Consider the following 19527-nt stretch of genomic DNA (forward strand, 5'->3'; position numbering starts at 1 on the left):
TATCTGAGACTTCCTTCTAGAAATGCTGTTTTTGCTGAGGCCAGACCAGGGTTTCCTCTCTGCCGTTGATTGCAGTTCATTTCTTCACTCTCCTCTGCCTTCCTGGAACTACATTTCTTTCTTTTCTTTTCTTTCTTTTTTTAATGAGAGAGAATATTTGGCATTTGTCTTTTTAAAAGTAATTTATTCAGAATACATCTAAATTGTTATCCCCTCACTTGTATCTTCTTGTTCCCCCTCCCCTAAGTCTGTGACAGAAGGGGACCTCCTCCCCCACCATATGATCACAGCCCATCAGGTCTCATCCTGGTAGCCTGCTTCTCCTTCCTCTGAGTGCCACCAGGCTTCCCCACCAAGGGGAAGTGGTCAATCTGGTGCTTTCTTAGAAAACTGGCAATAGGGCTACCTAAAGACCCAGCTTTTCCACTCCTTGGAATATACCCAGAAGATGCTTGACCATACAACAAGGACATTTGCTCAACCATGTTCATAGCAGCCTTATTTGTAATAGCCAGGCTCTGGAAACAACCTAGATGTCCCTCAGTAGAATGGATAAAGAAACTGTGGTACATTTACACTATGGAATACTACTCAGCTATTAAAAACAAGGACATCTTGAAATTTGCAGGCAAATGGATGGAACTAGAAGTGATCATACTGAGTGAGTTAACCCAGACCCAGAAAGATACGCATGGTATATACTCACTTATAATTGGACACTAGCCCAACAGAGATGTCCTCTGAGGGTCTTCACTCAGCAGAGAATTGGGACATGCTGGGACTTCCTATTGGGACTCCAGGTGAGAGAGGTGTGGGGGAATGGGGAAATAGAAGGATCTAGATGGTCCTGGAATCCTACAAGAAGACCATCAAGGCTGATGGATCTGGACACTGGAGGGTCTGCTCAATCTATTGTACCAACCAAGGACAATGCACGCAGTAAACCTAGACCCCCTGTTCAGATCTAACCAATGGATAACACATTCTTCACAGTTGTGTGGAGAGCAGGGACTGACTCTGACATGAACTCCAGAACTACATTTCTTATGCATACCTTGTTCTTCTGGCATCAAGGGCAGAGACAGCAAGACTCTTTTTGTTGTTTTATTCTTAGTGGTGGGGTGGGGGAGACAGTTCTCACAGTAGGCCCCACCTCTGATACTCCTGGCAGCAGCTGTTGCTTGGTTTTCTGGAGTCTTTAAAGACTGAGGCTGGTGCACTGCCTTCCTTTCTTGGTTTTGCTACCTTTGGCCTTTTCTCACTGTTCCCGTTTGGCTTCTGAGCCTGGATCATCACTCTGAAATAATCCCTGCCTTCTTTCTACCTGAAAGATCATTAGATGATATTAATATGACACACGTTCTGTCAACCCATGGAAGTATAGACTGCTGAATCTAGAAATGTAACAGCTACGTAAAGATTACTTGCTAAGCACAGACAGCTACAGATGGAGAACTGGCAAACTAGGTGGGTAGGGATAACCAACTGCCCTAAATGCTAGGAAGTTAGACTAGTTCACCCCAAAAGAGGAAAAAGGGGGTGCAGAACTTTGCTAATGGACACCAACTGAATATACATTTTTTAGTCTGTTCTGGATGGGTGAAAACAAAAACACGTTTACATAGAATGTGTTTATTTTTCATTTTAATCATAACAAAATGGTCTAACAAGATGAAATTTAGTTGCTGACTTCTATCATATACACAAGTATAGATCTCCAAACCATTTTGTTAATGGAGAAATTATATTCTGACTGGTGGCCTCACATATCATTGTGCAGCGTGTAGCATCTGCATAATATCACAAATGAGTGAACGTTTTTCAATATCCTCTTTTAATTTTCTTTTGGAGCGCATTTTACGTATCTCATACTCTGGGGTGGCATGTATGTGAACTAAGCCCGCTGAAACCATGTGAGGACTTGCAAATTTCCTGGTGGCACATTCTCTTCGTTTGTTAGGCTCTGGAGCAGTGTATGGTCGTGCACAGTGTTTTGCCTGATTATGAGGATCATCTGGACTCTTGCCTAAAAGTCTTGCTCTTGATTTTGACTTTTTAGGACATTTAACTGAGGGTACGCGTTCTTCGAATCTATCGAAACAATCCTAAATATTGAAACAAAACGTCAAATTGGTAAGTTAGGCTTCTTAAAAACACATTGTAACGCTGTAAGGACTAATGTTTGTAATATCAACAGTCAAGAAATGAATGCCCTAATGTTTCATAGGTAGTCCCAGGACATGCTATGTTCATAGCTGCTGTTTCCCACAAGATACTCCCTTAGAAATCATGGTTTTTGTAACAAAACAAAACAAAAACCAAAACAACAAAACAAAACAAAACCCACAAGAACAAAACAACCTTACCTTTTTAGAGGACTTGCTGCTTCAGAAGGGTGAAAGATATGAACATTAAACCCAGACACACTTAAAGTTACCCTCTGTGGTCAGACCCAGGCAGAGCTGGACAGCCTAGCCAAGAGTTCCTTGCTCCTAAATACCTTTCTCACAACCTCGGATATAAATGATCCACTTTGATATTTCACTTTTATATCATCTAAGCTTTTATCGATTAATCTCAACAAGTTAATACCCATCTTTGTGTATATATGTATATGTGTGTATATGTATATAGATACATAGACACATATATATATCATACAGCATAACATCCAATAATATGATTGTAATATTTGCTTGTATGAGACTGAATCTCAGTAGTCTAAGCTGGCCTCTTACACTCAGTCTTCCTATCTCAGTCTCCTGATTGCTAGGATTCTCAGTGTACATCACCTCACCCAGCTTGATTATTATAATATTTACATTAAAAATAACTTGCCAAGTATAGTCCTATCACTCAAAGGGTAGGGGAAGGAGAATTACTATTAGTTCAGGAACAGTTCTCCTGTTTACATATTTTATGTCTATTTTATAATAAAAATATGAAGATCTATATGTACCCCTAAAAGGGTATGGCAGTATTAGCCATACAGTGGTTAAGCTAGTTTATTCACAACTATTTGAGGAGGGGGAGTGTGATAGCCACCCATAGGAATGACTGCTTTGATGAGAGATTAGGTAGGAGTGGACTGGTTGAATTGTAGGGTCACAAAGGTTAGGTAGGCCTAGTAAGAATTTGGACAACCAGAGAGATTTCTACAAAATAAAGTTTGCTTTGAGAGTCTGAAAACCAGGCCTACCTACTTGAATTTTTGCCTGGGTGTGGAGATGACAGGAAGACACTCTTCCTCATTTATCTTTTTTTTTTTTTTTTTAGGTGGGTGGAGGGGATCTTACATTCTAGCCTGCACTAGTCTGGAACCCACTGGCTTGGAGCTCACTGTGTAGCCTAGGCTGGCATAAAACTTGAGATCATCTGGTCTTTGGTGCCCATCGCGTAAGCTACCCTGCCCAGTGATTCTTCTTCCTCTAGTGTAGGTGGAGCGAGCCCAGTCTCATTCTTAAGAGAATTTCTGCTGCATTAATAATTATTAACGACTTTAGCCCCACAGCTGATAGCCAGGGTATCGGCGGAAAGACATGAGAGCCATTGCACTGGGTCAAAAGAAGTGCCTCCCGCTCCTAGATTTAAAAAAACACCTGCTGCTTCAAAAGGAGGGGGAAATAGGAAGCTGAAACCCAAACAAATGTAAGGCGTGGTCCTCTGGGGATCAGGTCCCCAAACACAACTTTTATCTATTCTGATTGATTCATTTTAGAAATTCTTAGATTTCAGAAAATAAAAGGACATCTTTGTGATCATTTGACAAAAGCTCCTGTTCCATTCAATTCTTAGTTGTCCATCAGAGATAAAGGTTTAGGGACACTTAGTCTGCACATAGGGAAATAACTATAAACTACCCTTCCTTGCTCTTACACAAAGGGTTGTGAATGCTGGGAGGAGCTCAGTTGGTAAATGTGCTTACCTTGCAAGCATTAGGAACTGAGTTCAATCTCCAGAATCCACATAAACAAACAAACACACAAACAACCTGAGCATTAGCACTTGGAATCCCAGGCCTGGGATGGGGAGATCAGAGGATTCCTGGAGCTTGCTAGCCAGCCAGCCAACTAACCCTAATTGTCAAATTCCATACCAATGAGAAACAGATAGCAGGGAGGAGCAACAGTCAGGGTTGACCTCTGGCCTCTTGAATATTTACATAAGCACCTGCCTAGACACATACACACATACATATATGCACATATGGGCATACATACACAGAGGGTTATGAGATCATATACGCATTGACATGAACACAAGCTCTTCATTTGGAAAAAAATATCTAAAGGAACTGGATAGTTCTTTAGAAACTCAAACTGAATCTGTTTTTCTTAATATGTGCATGCCTGTGTACATGTACACACACACTCTAGCTCAATAAAAAATTACTGTATTTAGATAGAAAAATCTAAAATTAATAGTATAAATTCTTAAGCTGGGCATGGTGGCGCAGCCTTTAATCCCAGCACTTGGGAGGCAGAGGCAGGTGGTCTACAAAGCCAAGTCCAGGGCTACACAGAGAGACCCTGTCTCAAAAAACAAACAAAAAAAAGTATAAATCCTTATCCTATCACTACAAAAATGTTAGGACACTTATATTACATTTAACACAGAGCTGTCTGCCCTGCCACTATAAAAGTAATAGTTTGCTTTACTGTATAAAACAATCTCAAAGTAACTATTCTGAATTAGATTTATGCACATCAAGTTACTGATTTAAAATCAATTTTAAATCTTAATAGTTTTCTAAATTATGAGTCATGCTCAGAGTACAAATTAATGGAGAAGAGCCATGATCCAAAAAGAGCCAAAAGAAATGCCTTCATTTCTAGATTTTCTTGCTTTAGAATGTACACGTAGAGCCTAGTAAGCAGCTTAACATCCGAATCATTGCACAGGAAGGGGAAGGGTTGGGACAGTAGAGGAGGAATAGGAGAGGGGTAACTAACACTAAAGACCTTTCTCAAAAATAAAGCCATATGGAAACCTATCGTGTGTGTGTGTGTGTGTGTGTGTGTGTGTGTGTGTGTGTGTGTTTCCTACCAGAATAAGTAAAATCTGCATATCTATTTGTTGAAAGAGATAATCTAGCTATCTGGAAAAGCCCTGTAAAAAGTCTTATCTCTGGCAGAAGAAAATCTCACATTTCCATGGTGTCTAGTCACCACTCATGGCTGTGCAGGCTATACTGCACAGAGTCCTAGGCTAATTTCAGTCAGGGTGGTCAGCCAGGTAGGCTTCCAAAGAAAAGGGCTGTGTGCCTAGGCTTCAGACTTGTCAGCCTAGAGGGCTTTCCTAGAGAAAAAAAATCCTCTTCTAAGTCATGTCCCAACAAGGTGCCCTTTTCCTACTTCATAAAAGGCACTCTTGTTTTGTAATTGTATTTTGAATCAATTGAGATTATTTGAATTTCACAAGATATTTTTAAAATGTGGAGGTCTATATACCTTGGGACTATTAAAGTTACACACATACACACACACACACACACACACACACACACACACACACACCACCCTGCATTCAGAATGCATACATATTCGAAGGCAAATTATTTACAAAACTTTGCCAGCTACAGAAGAAAATATATAGAAAAAGCAATATTACATGTACAGTTCTCCTGGCAGTCCAGTGAAGTAAAGTCCTTGGCACAGACTTCCGAAGATGAGGTCTTGTAGTGGGCAGTGTGGCTGGTAGGATCCTAACTATCTTGTGAAATGGCCTTTTTGGTTTGGTGGGGTGGTCTCTTTCTTTTCTTTTGGATTTCATGTTTTCTCTCTTCAATACTTCCGGGAAGAAGAATGGCCTTGAATTTCTCTCGTTGTCTTTATATTTAAATGACCGTGAGTCAGAGATTTTGGTACATTTTTCATTGCAAGCTTCATAGGGGTTTCTATAAAGAGTTTCCATTTCGTTTTTGAATTGTGCAAATGTAACCAAGTGTTTTTTATTGTTATTATTATTTCCTTTCAGTTTCTGGCAATACTGGTCTAATTTCGATTGTTCACCATTATCAGGGTTAACATGAGTAACCCAGGTAGGAAAGGACAGCCTGTTACCATTTTCATTTTCTCTTGGTACTTTGCAAGCAGGGAGCTTAGGATACGGTGAAAATCCTGTATCAGGTTTTTCCTGAATACTCAATTTATAAATGTTATGGTTCTCCCTTTTGTCAAATGTCTTCACTTTCAGTGTCTTTTCAAAGTAAGTTTTTGATTGAATTGTTTTTGATCCGCCATCCCAAATGTATGGATCTTGAATCTCCGTTCTATAAAAAGAATTTTCTGCTTGAGGAAGTTGTGTGAAATAATGTTCTTTTTTGTGTTTCTTAAGTGCTATGTCTGCAGGTCTTTCTGGTGACTTACTTGTTGGATTTGCCTGGATATTTTTGTTGGGAGAAGGTTGTACTTTTACAAAACTGAGTGGTTTACTTTCCCTGTTATAAATATTTTTCTGTTCCCAAATTGTTGATTGATTGTCTTTTGAATTGTGTGAGAAACAACTTCCCTTTTCTTTCTTTCTGGACACTTCTGTTTCTCCACACTTATCTTCAAGACATGTTTGTAAAGTGGTATTTTGACCAATTTTTGAATATTTCTTTTGCTCTTCTAAGTTCTCCTTCATAAAATAACTTTCATCTCTAAAAGGTAGATCTGTTTTTATGAACTTTAATGGTGTGGAGGGTGGATGCAGTGGGCTAGTTTTCTGGCTGATCTCCTTTAGTTGTCTTTCTGTCACTAATCCTGAGTTATAAAGTTTTTCTAAAAAGAGGGCATGAAGGTATTTGCTCAAGTCACCTTTTATACTTGTTAATTCATTTTCTGATAAAGTGTTAAGGTAATTTTGTAGAGAATTGCTGAAAGGGTAATTCATATTTATTTTACCCTCTGAACCAAAACTCTCACTTTCAGTGTCGTGGCCCAGCCCATGGAGAGGCCTCAGGGTGCACTCACTTCCCATAGAGGACACGCTGGGATGCGGAGTCATAGCGTCATTCTCATTAAATAGGTTGCTCACTGGAAGATTCTTCAGGAAGTAATTCTGGAGAATTTCACTTAGAAAAGATCTAAGCTTTCCTTCTAAGTGTTTGTCTATGAAACAGTGGTTAAAATTACTTACAAAAGACATGATTTTTTCTACAGTTTCTGAGTAGTTCTCCTTAAAAGAACTTTGTCCTTTTGCCTCTTGGTCCTCATTCATCTGATAGAGATTTCGGTGTATTTTTGGTAAGTCCTCCTTGGTGATATGGCCTGATTCGGAAAGTCTTTCTACAAGGTAATGTTGAATATGTTTACTTAACTCAGACTTCAGATTTTTTACTTCTAACTCTGAGAGCTTCTCTAGAAACACACTCAGCTTTGGATTCAAAATGGGCTTCCTGTCTGCTTTGTCAGGAGTCTCTTGAAGATTCTCTAAGTACTCTGCTGTACCACATGAAAAAGAAGGCTGACTTGGTCCTTCTAACTCTGTGTCTGATTTTCCATTGGACTGACTATATTTTAGGAAAACTTTGAAAATATTTTTTAGGAAGGCTTTTAACATTACTGTGTTTGTGACTTTAACTTTCCTCAGTGAGCTGCTTAAACTGTCGAAAGCGGACCTTAGCTCCATCTCCTCTGCGTCAAACTTCTGGAAGTCAGTTGGTGAGTCTGGCTTTCCATCTGGTGTTGGATATTTTGAAGTACTTTGGCAGCCTTCTGTGTATTCAACTCCACTCCAAGAAGCATCTTGGGGGCTGCTGTTAGGTGTATTCTGTCTGGAAGGAGCTTTGCTTTGGCTGTTGACATCAGAGAGCTGCTCTGTGGAAGTCTGCAGCTCCTCTTTAGGAGAGGCTTTCTGTGTGTCCAACAGAGGGCGCTGCTGTGCTTTATCTAGGTCTACCACATTGATGATCCCAGATTCTACAAAAGTGTTTGCTGAAAACAACTGTATTATTTGGCTTATTACAGATTTGGACTGTGACAAATAAACTCCATTGTATTTTTCTTCATAGTTAACAATGTGTGAAGATTCCCTGCTCTCCCAAGGTGTGAGCACCTGATCCTGTAAGACCATCTGTGCCTCACTCAGGGTCTTTGGTATTATCCCCAGCTGTGAGAATATGGGTGCAGTGAATATTTGCTTGATAATGTAGTCATATATACCACCGTTTAAATCCTGTTCAGAGCCAGATGCTTCACTTGCTAAATGTTTTTTTTTTAAACTACTTTTTCTGTGCATTGGGAACTTTGTTTCAGCAGCCTCTGAGAGTTTGTCAGAAGCATAATCTGCATCTGACGCTTTTCCTGGTTCATCTTCTGGAAGTGAATCCTGAGCACTTCTAATTACAGGACTTAAAAGAGTCTGTGAATTTAGAATGTCTTTTGATGATAGGCGGCTGTGTATATCTTGGACTTTTTCAAATACTCTGTCATCTGTACCATCTGACGGCCTGGTATACATGCTTGGAGGAGAAGAGCAGCTTCCCTGTGTCACCCTGGCATTTGTAAAGACTTCTGATTTAGAAAGTAACTCGTGTGAAAGATCTTGCAGATTTTTACTTAAAATTGATCTGAGTACTAGTGACTGTTTTAAATTTTCAGTATCAGAGGTAAAACTTACTGAGCTTGAGGAACAATACAAGCTTAAACTTCCAGTCACTGACGGTTCTCTTTGGAAAGTTGGTAAAGGTACGTTTGGGAGCTGCTCGTCTATATCTGTATATAGACTCTGTCTGTTTGAAGAGTCTACTGTGAGGATAGTGGGATCCAGTGCTAACTTATTCATAGTAACTTGAGATTCTGCTGTGTTGGTAGTAGCATCTGAATAGACAGCAGTATTACCACTTATCAGTTTCTCTTTACTATCTAAAGATGTTGAAATGATACTAGGGTCATGTGACGGCCTATTAGGCTCTGAAGACTTTCTTGAAGTGATACTAGGGTCATGTGACAACAACCTATTAGGCTCTGAAGACTTTCTTGAAGTGATACTAGGATCATGTGACAGCCTATTAGGCTCTGAAGACTTTCTTGAAGTGATACTAGGATCATGTGACAGCCTATTAGGCTCTGAAGACTTTGTTGAAATGATACTAGGGTCATGTGACAGCCTATTAGGCTCTGAAGACTTTCTTGAAGTGATACTAGGATCATGTGACAGCCTATTAGGCTCTGAAGACTTTCTTGAAATGATACTAGGGTCATGTGACAGCCTATTAGGATCTGAAGACTTTGTTGAAATGATACTAGGGTCATGTGACAGCCTATTAGGATCTGAAGACTTTGTTGAAATGATACTAGGGTCATGTGACAGCCTATTAGGATCTGAAGACTTTCTTGAAATGATACTAGGGTCATGTGACAGATTATTAGGATCTGAAGATTTTGTTGAAATGATACTAGGATCATGTGACAGATTATTAGGATCTGAAGACTTTGTTGAAATGATACTAGGGTCATGTGACAGCCTATTAGGATCTGAAGACTTTGTTGAAATGATACTAGGGTCATGTGACAGCCTATTAGGCTCTGAAGACTTTGTTGAAATCATACTAGGGTCATGTGACAACAACCTATTAGGATCTGAAGACTTTCTTGAAGTGATACTAGGATCATGTGACAGCCTAGTAGGCTCTGAAGACTTTGTTGAAATGATACTAGGGTCATGTGACAGCCTATTAGGATCTGAAGACTTTCTTGAAATGATACTAGGATCATGTGACAGCCTATTAGGATCTGAAGACTTTGTTGAAATGACACTAGGGTCATGTGACAGCCTATTAGGCTCTGAAGACTTTGTTGAAATGAAACTAGGGTCATGTGACAGCCTATTAGGATCTGAAGACTTTGTTGAAATGAAACTAGGGTCATGTGACAGCCTATTAGGATCTGAAGACTTTGTTGAAATGATACTAGGGTCATGTGACAGCCTATTAGGATCTGAAGACTTTGTTGAAATGATACTAGGGTCATGTGACAGCCTATTAGGATCTGAAGACTTTCTTGAAATGATACTAGGGTCATGTGACAGCCTATTAGGATCTGAAAACTTTGTTGAAATGATACTAGGGTCATGTGACAGCCTATTAGACTCTGAAGACTTTCTTGAAATGATACTAGGATCATGTGACAGCCTATTAGGCTCTGAAGACTTTCTTGAAATGATACTAGGATCATGTGACAGCCTATTAGGATCTGAAGACTTTGTTGAAATGACACTAGGGTCATGTGACAACAACCTATTAGGATCTGAAGACTTTCTTGAAGTGATACTAGGATCATGTGACAGCCTAGTAGGCTCTGAAGACTTTGTTGAAATGATACTAGGGTCATGTGACAGCCTATTAGGATCTGAAGACTTTGTTGAAATGATACTAGGGTCATGTGACAGCCTATTAGGATCTGAAGACTTTCTTGAAATGATACTAGGGTCATGTGACAGCCTATTAGGATCTGAAGACTTTGTTGAAATGATACTAGGGTCATGTGACAGCCTATTAGGATCTGAAGACTTTGTTGAAATGATACTAGGGTCATGTGACAGCCTATTAGGATCTGAAGACTTTCTTGAAATGATACTAGGATCATGTGACAGCCTATTAGGATCTGAAGACTTTCTTGAAATGATACTAGGGTCATGTGACAGCCTATTAGGATCTGAAGACTTTGTTGAAATGATACTAGGGTCATGTGACAGCCTATTAGGATCTGAAGACTTTCTTGAAATGATACTAGGATCATGTGACAGCCTATTAGGATCTGAAGACTTTCTTGAAATGATACTAGGGTCATGTGACAGCCTATTAGGATCTGAAGACTTTGTTGAAATGATACTAGGGTCATGTGACAGCCTATTAGGATCTGAAGACTTTGTTGAAATGATACTAGGGTCATGTGACAGCCTATTAGGATCTGAAGACTTTGTTGAAATGATACTAGGGTCATGTGACAGATTACTAGGATCAGAAGATTTATTTTCATTGATACTAGAATAATGGGACAACCTATTAGTACCTGAAAGCTGTGTTGCATTGCTACTAGGATCTTGGGACAACTTGTTGATACTAGGGTTACTGTATAACTTAGTATCGGAAGGTTTTGTTGTGTTGAAACTATGGTCACTGTATAACTTAGTATCTGAAAGCTTTGTTGTATTGGAACTATGGTCACTGTATAACTTAGTATCTGAAGGCTTTATTGTATTGGAACTATGGTTACTGTATATCTTAGTAACTGAAGGCTTTATTGTATTGAAACTAGGGTCACTGTATAACTTAGTATCTGAAGGCTTTGTTGTCCTAGAACTAAGGTCACCATATAACTTAGTATCTGAAAGCTTTGTTGTATTGAAGCTATGGTCACTGTATAACTTAGTATCTGAAGGTCTTGTCTTATTGAAGCTATGATCACTGTATAACTTAGTATCTGAAGGCTCTGCTGTATTGAAGCTATGGTCACTGTATAACTTAGTATCTGAAGGCTTTGTTGTATTGGAACCAGGGTCACTGTATAATTTAGTATCTGAAGGCTTTGCTGTTCTGGAACTAGGGTCACTGTATATCTTAGTCTCTGAAGGTGTTGTCGTCCTGTAACTAGGGTCACTGTATATCTTAGTCTCTGAAGGTGTTGTCGTCCTGTAACTATGGTCACTGTATAACTTAGTCTCTGAAGGTGTTGTCGTCCTGTAACTAGGGTCACTGTATATCTTAGTCTCTGAAGGTGTTGTCGTCCTGTAACTAGGGTCACTGTATATCTTAGTCTCTGAAGGTGTTGTCGTCCTGTAACTAGGGTCACTGTATATCTTAGTCTCTGAAGGTGTTGTTGTCCTGTAACTAGGGTCACTGTATATCTTAGTCTCTGAAGGTGTTGTTGTCCTGGAACTAGGGTCACTGTATAACTTAGTATCTGAAGGTGTTGTTGTCCTGGAACTAAGGTCACTGTATAACTTAGTATCTGAAGGCTTTGTTGTCCTGGAACTAGGGTCACTGTATAACTTAGTCTCTGAAGGCTTTGTTGTCCTGGAACTAAGGTCACTGTATAACTTAGTCTCTGAAGGTGTTGTCGTCCTGTAACTAGGGTCACTGTATAACTTAGTCTCTGAAGGTGTTGTCGTCCTGTAACTAGGGTCACTGTATAACTTAGTCTCTGAAGGTGTTGTTGTCCTGTAACTAGGGTCACTGGACATCCTCCTATCTGAATGTTGTATTGTACCGGAACTGGAATCAGTGGACAGCTTAGTAACTGGAGGTTTTGTTGTCCTGGAACTCAGGTCACTGGACAGCCTTCTATCTGAAGGCTTTGTTATATTAAAACGAGAATCAGTTGACAGTTTATTATCAGAATCTGAAAGCTTTGTTAAGGTGACAACAGGATTATCACTTGCAAATATATTCTTTATACTTGAAGTGTTAGGTGTGTTGATGGTAGAATCATGTGACAACTTATTCTTCCTGTCTGAAATCATTACTGTGCTGGCAATAGAGTCAGAAGGCAAGCTATTCTTCCTGCTTGCCGTCTGGGTTGTGATAAGGCTAGACTCTTCAGCCCAGGGTGTGCTAGACTCTGCAGATCTTAACTGCTCTGGGTAAGGAGGGTCTTGATCTTCGTGCTCTAAAATCTCTGTACTGAAAGCGCTTGAATATCTGTGTGCGTCTTGGTCTTTCTTCTTTTTGAATGACATTTTGCTGTTTATGTTCCTTAGAAAAGGATCAAAACCACCCTTGCTGGGTTTCTGAAATTGCAATATAAAAGAAGAAAAGAAATTCCTTAGCACTTTTTAAAAAGTATAATGATGTTTCTAGTCAGCTTTTGTCAAGCATGTTGTCAACTGACTCATCCTTCCGCCTATTTGATAATGGGAGAAAAATCAACTTTATTTTAAACTACTCGAAGTTTGAGTGAAAAACTTGAGTGAAAAAATGTAAATTCCTAATTCTAATACTATTTATTATCCGTATGTTTTTTTGCTGCATGGAATTTTTCTAGTGGGGCACTGGCATTGCTAGCTTTTAAAATTATGTTTCTTTCTCTTATTTATTTACCTACTTATTTTTGAGATGACATTTTCTTGTGTTGCCCTGGCAGGCCTCGAATTCCTGAGTTCAAGTGATCTATCTTCTTATCTTATACACCTTGTCTACAGTGAAATTTTTTAAAATTTTTATTTATTTATTTTGAGACAGGGTTTCTCTGTGTAGCCTTGGCTGTCCTGGACTTGCTTTGTAGACCAGGCTGGCCTTAAACTCACAGGGATCCGCCTTCCTCTGCCTCCTGAGTGCAGGGACTAAAGGCGTGCACCACCACCGCCCGGCTACAGTGAAATCTTTAAATAGTTAAAAGCCACTTATAAGTACATTCTTTGTTGTTGTTGCTTTGGTTTTGTGTTTGTTTGTTCATATTTTTGAGGCAGTGTTTTTCTATGTAGCCTTGGCTGTCCTGGACTTGCTTTGTAGACCAGGCTGGCCTCAAATTTACAGAGATCCACCGGCCTCTGCCTCCCCAAGTGCTGGGATTACAGGTATGCTAAATTTAGTTGTATCTGCATAAACAGTAAGTGATAAAAACCAAGGTCAAAATCTCATCTACTAAAAATATTTACCATTTAGCAGTAATTTCAGAAATTTAAAAAGTGCATACAAGTAGTAAATGTCCAGGACATTAATCTTTAAAGGCATCTTAGGGGCATATGTCATCTTCCTTTATCTCTGAGTCTCAACAATGGAGGCCTCCACTCAATCCTTAATATGCCACAGTAGAATCTTGCTTTTTGAATATACAGTATTATGACTCAGACATAGTTAAGAGAATAATGTAAAAATCTCTGGTTTACAGTGAAATTTCAGGATAATAGTCATACTAAACTGAGATTTATGTAGTCAATCACTGAAGTAATCTTTAAAATGAAATATGTCTCCAATAAAAAATATATATATTTAGTTGGGTTTTTTGTTTGTTTGTTTGTTTGTATATATTGCCCACAGAGGGCAGAAGAGAAACTAGCTCTCCTGGAGATGGCATTATGGGTGGTTGGGAGGCACCAGATGAGGGTACCCCAAACACAAACTCAGATCTTCTGAGAGAGTAGCAAGGGCTCTTCACTGCTGAGCTGGAGTGATAGCTCAGCTGTTAAAAGCTTTACTTTCTAAAACCTTATGCATGCAGCCTCTTATTTAGTCTCTGTGCGACTACCACATTGTCAAATTGGGGGAAAAAATGCAACGTCTGAAATAATCAGCCCAATATTTCCCTTCAACTCAGTTCAAAGTGCATTTTAATGGTTATAATGTATTGTAATTTCTCTTCAGATGGTAAGAGATATTCAGGTGAAATATTAAGAATCTCCTGGGGTTTTGCTTGTTTTTGCTTTTCAGAAAAACATATTCCACGATTTCATTTTCAGATTGCAATTTGTTAGGTCAAATGTGCGTGGAAATATTTTTTTAAAGGTAGCCAGGCATTTCTAATGAAATTATTGGGAAATTCATATAATATGTTATTTATGTATACACACACATATATACATACACATATACATGTATGTATAATATTGGAGAAACCTAGTAATAGAATATAATTGGTACCAGACTAGGATAACAGGACTTACCTGACGTTTTGGTTTGAATTCTGTCAATTCTGCTCTGAAAACTGGTGTTGTATACTCCCTTTGTGCAAAAGCCACCTTGTAAAAGAGGAAGTTTTCATTTTAGACAATTTGTAATACAGAAATATTTTCCCAGATCATTTTACTCTCAGTAGTCCCTAAAGGTATAAAAGTTGCTTAAAGCTAACTAAGAATTCTGTCTCCTAATTACTTTGCTTTAGAGATTTTTCAGATATACAGTGACCTTCTTTATTTGGCTTGAAGTTTAATTGTCAGATATAGCTACTCTTATTTGCTTTTATATTCCATTTGCTTGGACTATTACTTTCAATCTCATTATTTTACTTTCTGTGTATATCTTTGCCACTGAGGTGAGTTTTCTGGAAGATAGCAAACCACTTAGTCTGCATATTTTAATTAGAGTTAAAGCAATTTACCTCTAGGTTTGTTGTTAAAATGTGTGCACTAACTCCGGAGCTGGGGTGATGGGCATTGCAAGGCACCTGACTTGTTAAATAGGTCCTTGGATTCAAACTGGCTCATGATGGCACAAGTGCTCTTAAACACTGAGCGATCTTTCCAGCTCCTTCAGATATTTCTTACTGAATTTTTGTGAATCTATTACTTTGTCATTCATTAACTTAATTATTTTCAAACATTAAGCAACAAGGAACTCTCCTAAGTTCTAACAGTGGGATAATGTTTCAGTATTAACTAACTCTAACATTATATATATATGACTTTGAAGACAAAAATGAATTTTATGGTTCTTGCTTTCAAACAATATACTTCATTAAAAATGAGAAATGTTCCTTTAACTAGGAGTTCTAAGGGTTAAGCATGGCTCATTGCAGGGACTCCATGTAATCAGAGCTCTGCTACCCATGTCTCCCCATTTTGGCTCTTTACAGGCTTCTCTCTACATTGGGTAGGAAATCTATCACCACTAGCTACTGATAGAAAAGGATAAGGCCTTTAAACTTCTCTCTTTTTTTCCGGTTGTGAGTCTAGCCTTAACGGATGAGCCATCTCTCCAGCCCTTTAAACATGCTTGTATAAATTATGTGCCATCAGCTTGTCCTGGTGATAGCATAAAGAAAGGGTCAAAGATTGCTAACTCCAGTAGAGACTGGGGCTTTAGTTGTTGTTAGGCAAAACATATGTCAGCTACATGGACAACTTTTTTAAATAACATTGAGACAATGATATTCTTTTGTTATACAGAAAAATACAGATTGTTTGAAAGATAAACATGAGCTAGGGTCACAGCTTAGTTGGTAGAGCACTTAGCTAGCATGTGTAAAGCCCTGGGTTCAATCCCCAGCACCCCACACAAGGAAAAAAACATAAAAGCACACAATAGAAAATCTAGAATATTGATGTCATCTTGGGAAAATACTGATGTCATCTTAGAAATATTTTCTAAACTATAAACTAACAGCCGCAGAAGAAAAGCTACTAAATTTGACCATACCAACATTTAAATTAAAAACCATAAATAATAAGCAGCATAGATAACAAAGCATTGTATTTCAGAATATAAAAATATTTTCACAGAGGCTGGAGAGGTGGCTCAGTGGTTAAGAGCACCAATTACTCTTCCAGAGGACCTGGGTTCAATTCCCAGCACCCACATGGCAGCTCACAACTGTAACTCCAAGATCTGATATCCTCACACAGACATACATGCAGGCAAAATACCAATGTACATTTAAAAGATAAAAATAAATAAAATTAAAAACTATTTCACATGTAAGTAAATAAGCATATAACATTATTTATAAATGTGGACAATTATAAGCAGTCAGATAATAGAAACACACAAAGACAACACCCATGTGAAAACTTCTCTCTCACTAATAGTCAAAAATGAAATTTAAGTATTGGTAGAATATTATTTGTGTTCATCAAATGAAGAAGAACTAAAATGTGGAGTATAATGGGTATTTTCCACCACTGAGTACACATGTACCTTGGTACATCTGGCAGTATCTATTAACATTAAATATGCACGTATTCTCTGATACGCCACTCCCACTTCTCATCCTGTGCTCTACATTCATACAAGGGACAAAGGGTACTAACCATTCAACAAATGCCTATCAACTTACAAGTCCATTGAAGTTCCTTGAAATAAGTTGTAGCATATGGCATAAATTACTCAGGTTTTAAGACCATAAAAAATAGAAAACTGTGGATTTGAATCTAGGTATTTCTGCCAAGCTCCTTGTGAATACTTTTTCAAAACTTGCACAAGATTAGACCTATTGACATCTCTGACTAGAGCCGAGCTGGAGGAAGGTATAAGGGAGCCTTGACCCTGATAACACATACATGGCTGCAGTGTGGCCTCTTACCATGGACACCATGGCAATTGTATCTTTAAAGCTATCAGAAGTTATTATTATTATTATTATTATTATTTTATTTTATTTTATTTTGGTTTTTTGAGACAGGGTTTCTCTGTGTAGTGTTGGCTTTGACAAGAAAAGACTGGCTTTGAACTCACAGTGATCCGCCTACCTCTGCTTCCCTGAGTTCTGGATTTAAAACATGCGCCACCACGCCCACCTGGTTTTCAAATTCTTAATTGTAAATAGTATACTAAAAGGAGTTTAGCAGCGATTTAAATGAGAGATCTACAGTTAATGGGGGGAGTTTTGAAATTTGGAGGGAATTGTTTTCTATGGAGAGAAGAGAACCCCTGGGATTCCATCTCTAGTGGTACCTTAGCACGAGATGTAATGCCAGCAAGAAATGCACTGGCGGCCATGGTTGGGTCCATTTCAATGCATTCTCTTAGCTTGACTTGAAGGAGCTGGTGGTGTCTTGTAGACAAGACTTGTGCCTGCGTAGTTTCCTGTTGCCAGCGTCTTGCTGAAGACCCCTCCCAGTGGCCTTCCAGCCAGTTATATCATCCTTACCTTTCGAAGACCACCGGTAAAGTCAGTAGAACGTCTTTCCCAAGATTTCCTTAACTGGATGGACTGTAGTTCAAGAAAGGTTTCAGAAGATCAAGTTACAATCTGTTTAAAGCCATAGGTGGGACAACTGTGGCCCTGCAGGCCATGAAGAGACATTTAGCAGCTTTTTCTACTTAAAAGGAACGACGAAGGGGAGGATACTATGTGCATATTCATTCATGCTTATGTTACATTTGTGATGAAAGCATAAGTCTGCTGCCATGTAAAGACCATTTAAGTTAGAAGATAAAAGACTAAAGGGCTAGTAAGAACGACACATGACCATCATTTTCTTGTTGACTTTTCTACCTGCTTTATTGTTATGGGTTGGTTGGTTTTGAGTATGTGCAGATATTCAGATAATAAGAAGGTCTTGGGACTGCGATCTTTCTTTTAAAATTGTCGGGTTCTTTTTTTCATACTGAACATACTTGATGTGATGCTGGTTTACAGCAGCCCATTCATATTACTAGATATTAATTAGATGATGATTGTGCAGCCGTCAGGAATCATTTGACAGTACAAGACTTTACGGACTGAAACATATGCCTAAATAGTCATTCTTTGCTTTGAAAGTAAAATATATTATGCCTTCACTTTGAAGATGCTGAATACAAAACTCTTTTACTTAAAAATATTGGGCCTGCCAACATCTGTGAAGCTGCTCTCCTCCCTAAGGAGACGGGAAGTTAGTGGTCACTGGAAATGAGACATTTTCTTCAACAGTGTCATGGTTGGTAAGGTGTTTATTCCCCTGTAAACAGCCTCACACTGGTTCCTGTAGGGAACTCACTGAGCCACCAAAAAATATTCACAGACATGAAAAATAGAAGAGGACTAGGAGGGAAGAGCAGGAGGTCACCAAGAGGAGGGTGACCAGGGAGTGAGTATGATCAAAACACCTTATAGATGTGAATGGAAATATAAGGACATCAAGCACTGTGTATACTTAGTATATACTATACATTTTTGAATTCTACGTTTGTTTAGACTATCCTACACCAACCACACCATGCCAATTTCTTTGTCATTACCAAATACTCTCTTGGTTGAGTAAGATATATTTCCATCCCTCCCGACCTTTCATGCATCCTGACTTTTGGGGAAGGCTTTAGGACCAGTCAATGGCAGTGTTTAAATGGAATTTAGTTGAGCCATGTTGTCAAGGTTTTAATTTATGAATGGCTCAAAAAAAACATGAAGGTTATTGAAAGATGGCCACCTGGATAAGCTGGGCGTGGAAAGGGGTGCGGTCAGTCCTTCCCAGTTCAGATTTGTACTCCAGGCGTTGATCTCAAAATAGAGCATTTCTTTAACACACCGTCCACCTTGGTTCATAAAAACCTCCTCTTTCAACTTCAAATTACTCAAAGCTTATTTTTTTTCCATAGACTTCTGAGGATTTTGCAACTTGCTTGTGAAGTTTAGCTGTTTAGAAATTTGTTCTAGAATTCTGAAATGTCTTCAATTTATAAATCTGTTGCCCCGGTGATGGAGTCTTTCAAACTTCTAAATCTGAGGTATGTAATCTGTCTTATAAAGATCACTTGAATTTCTCTTGGTTTTATTTTAGTTTTATGTGAGTGTATAGATTCATCATCATTAAGAAAGACATTTAAGGTAAGTTTTCTTTTACCTAGAAAAAGACTTTTAAAAAATTATTTGAGCCAATGGTAGGTTCCCATACAGTTACAAGAAGTAACAGAAAGGCTGTGTACCCTGAAATAGAGTCCACAAGTAGTGGCATCAAACCCAACTGCAGTATAATTTTACAATGACGGCATCACCATTATACTGGTAAGGTACAGAATGTCCCACAGGAAGTCTTTTCTGTGCTCATGTTTCCTTCCTGCCTCCGTACACATCCACTTAGCTGTTCTCATGTTGTAGTTGTATTATTTCAAGAATATTATGAAGGTGGAATCATAGAAATAGTAGCCAATTTTACTTAGTATAATTCTCAAAAAAATCAAAGAAGTTA

At 38.6% G+C, this 19527-nt stretch overlaps 1 protein-coding gene across 1 annotated transcript in view; it reads right to left on the reverse strand.

Annotated features, from left to right (window-relative positions):
* Positions 1-1769: 1769 nt before the first annotated feature.
* The window catches only part of C2cd6 (C2 calcium dependent domain containing 6), a 93744-nt gene continuing 75986 nt past the window's right edge, over positions 1770-19527 (reverse strand). The window contains exons 16-22 of the mRNA XM_051154531.1: positions 17508-17570; positions 14591-14661; positions 12226-12724; positions 10373-11127; positions 9180-9502; positions 5611-8840; positions 1770-2105 (exon numbers count right to left, since the gene is read on the reverse strand). Coding sequence (XP_051010488.1) covers positions 1770-2105; positions 5611-8840; positions 9180-9502; positions 10373-11127; positions 12226-12724; positions 14591-14661; positions 17508-17570 — 5277 coding nt within the window. The remainder of the gene's footprint in view (positions 2106-5610; positions 8841-9179; positions 9503-10372; positions 11128-12225; positions 12725-14590; positions 14662-17507; positions 17571-19527) is intronic.

The sequence above is a fragment of the Acomys russatus genome, chromosome 12 (assembly GCF_903995435.1).
Source record: "Acomys russatus chromosome 12, mAcoRus1.1, whole genome shotgun sequence".
In the NCBI taxonomy this organism is placed as follows: Eukaryota; Metazoa; Chordata; class Mammalia; order Rodentia; family Muridae; genus Acomys; species Acomys russatus.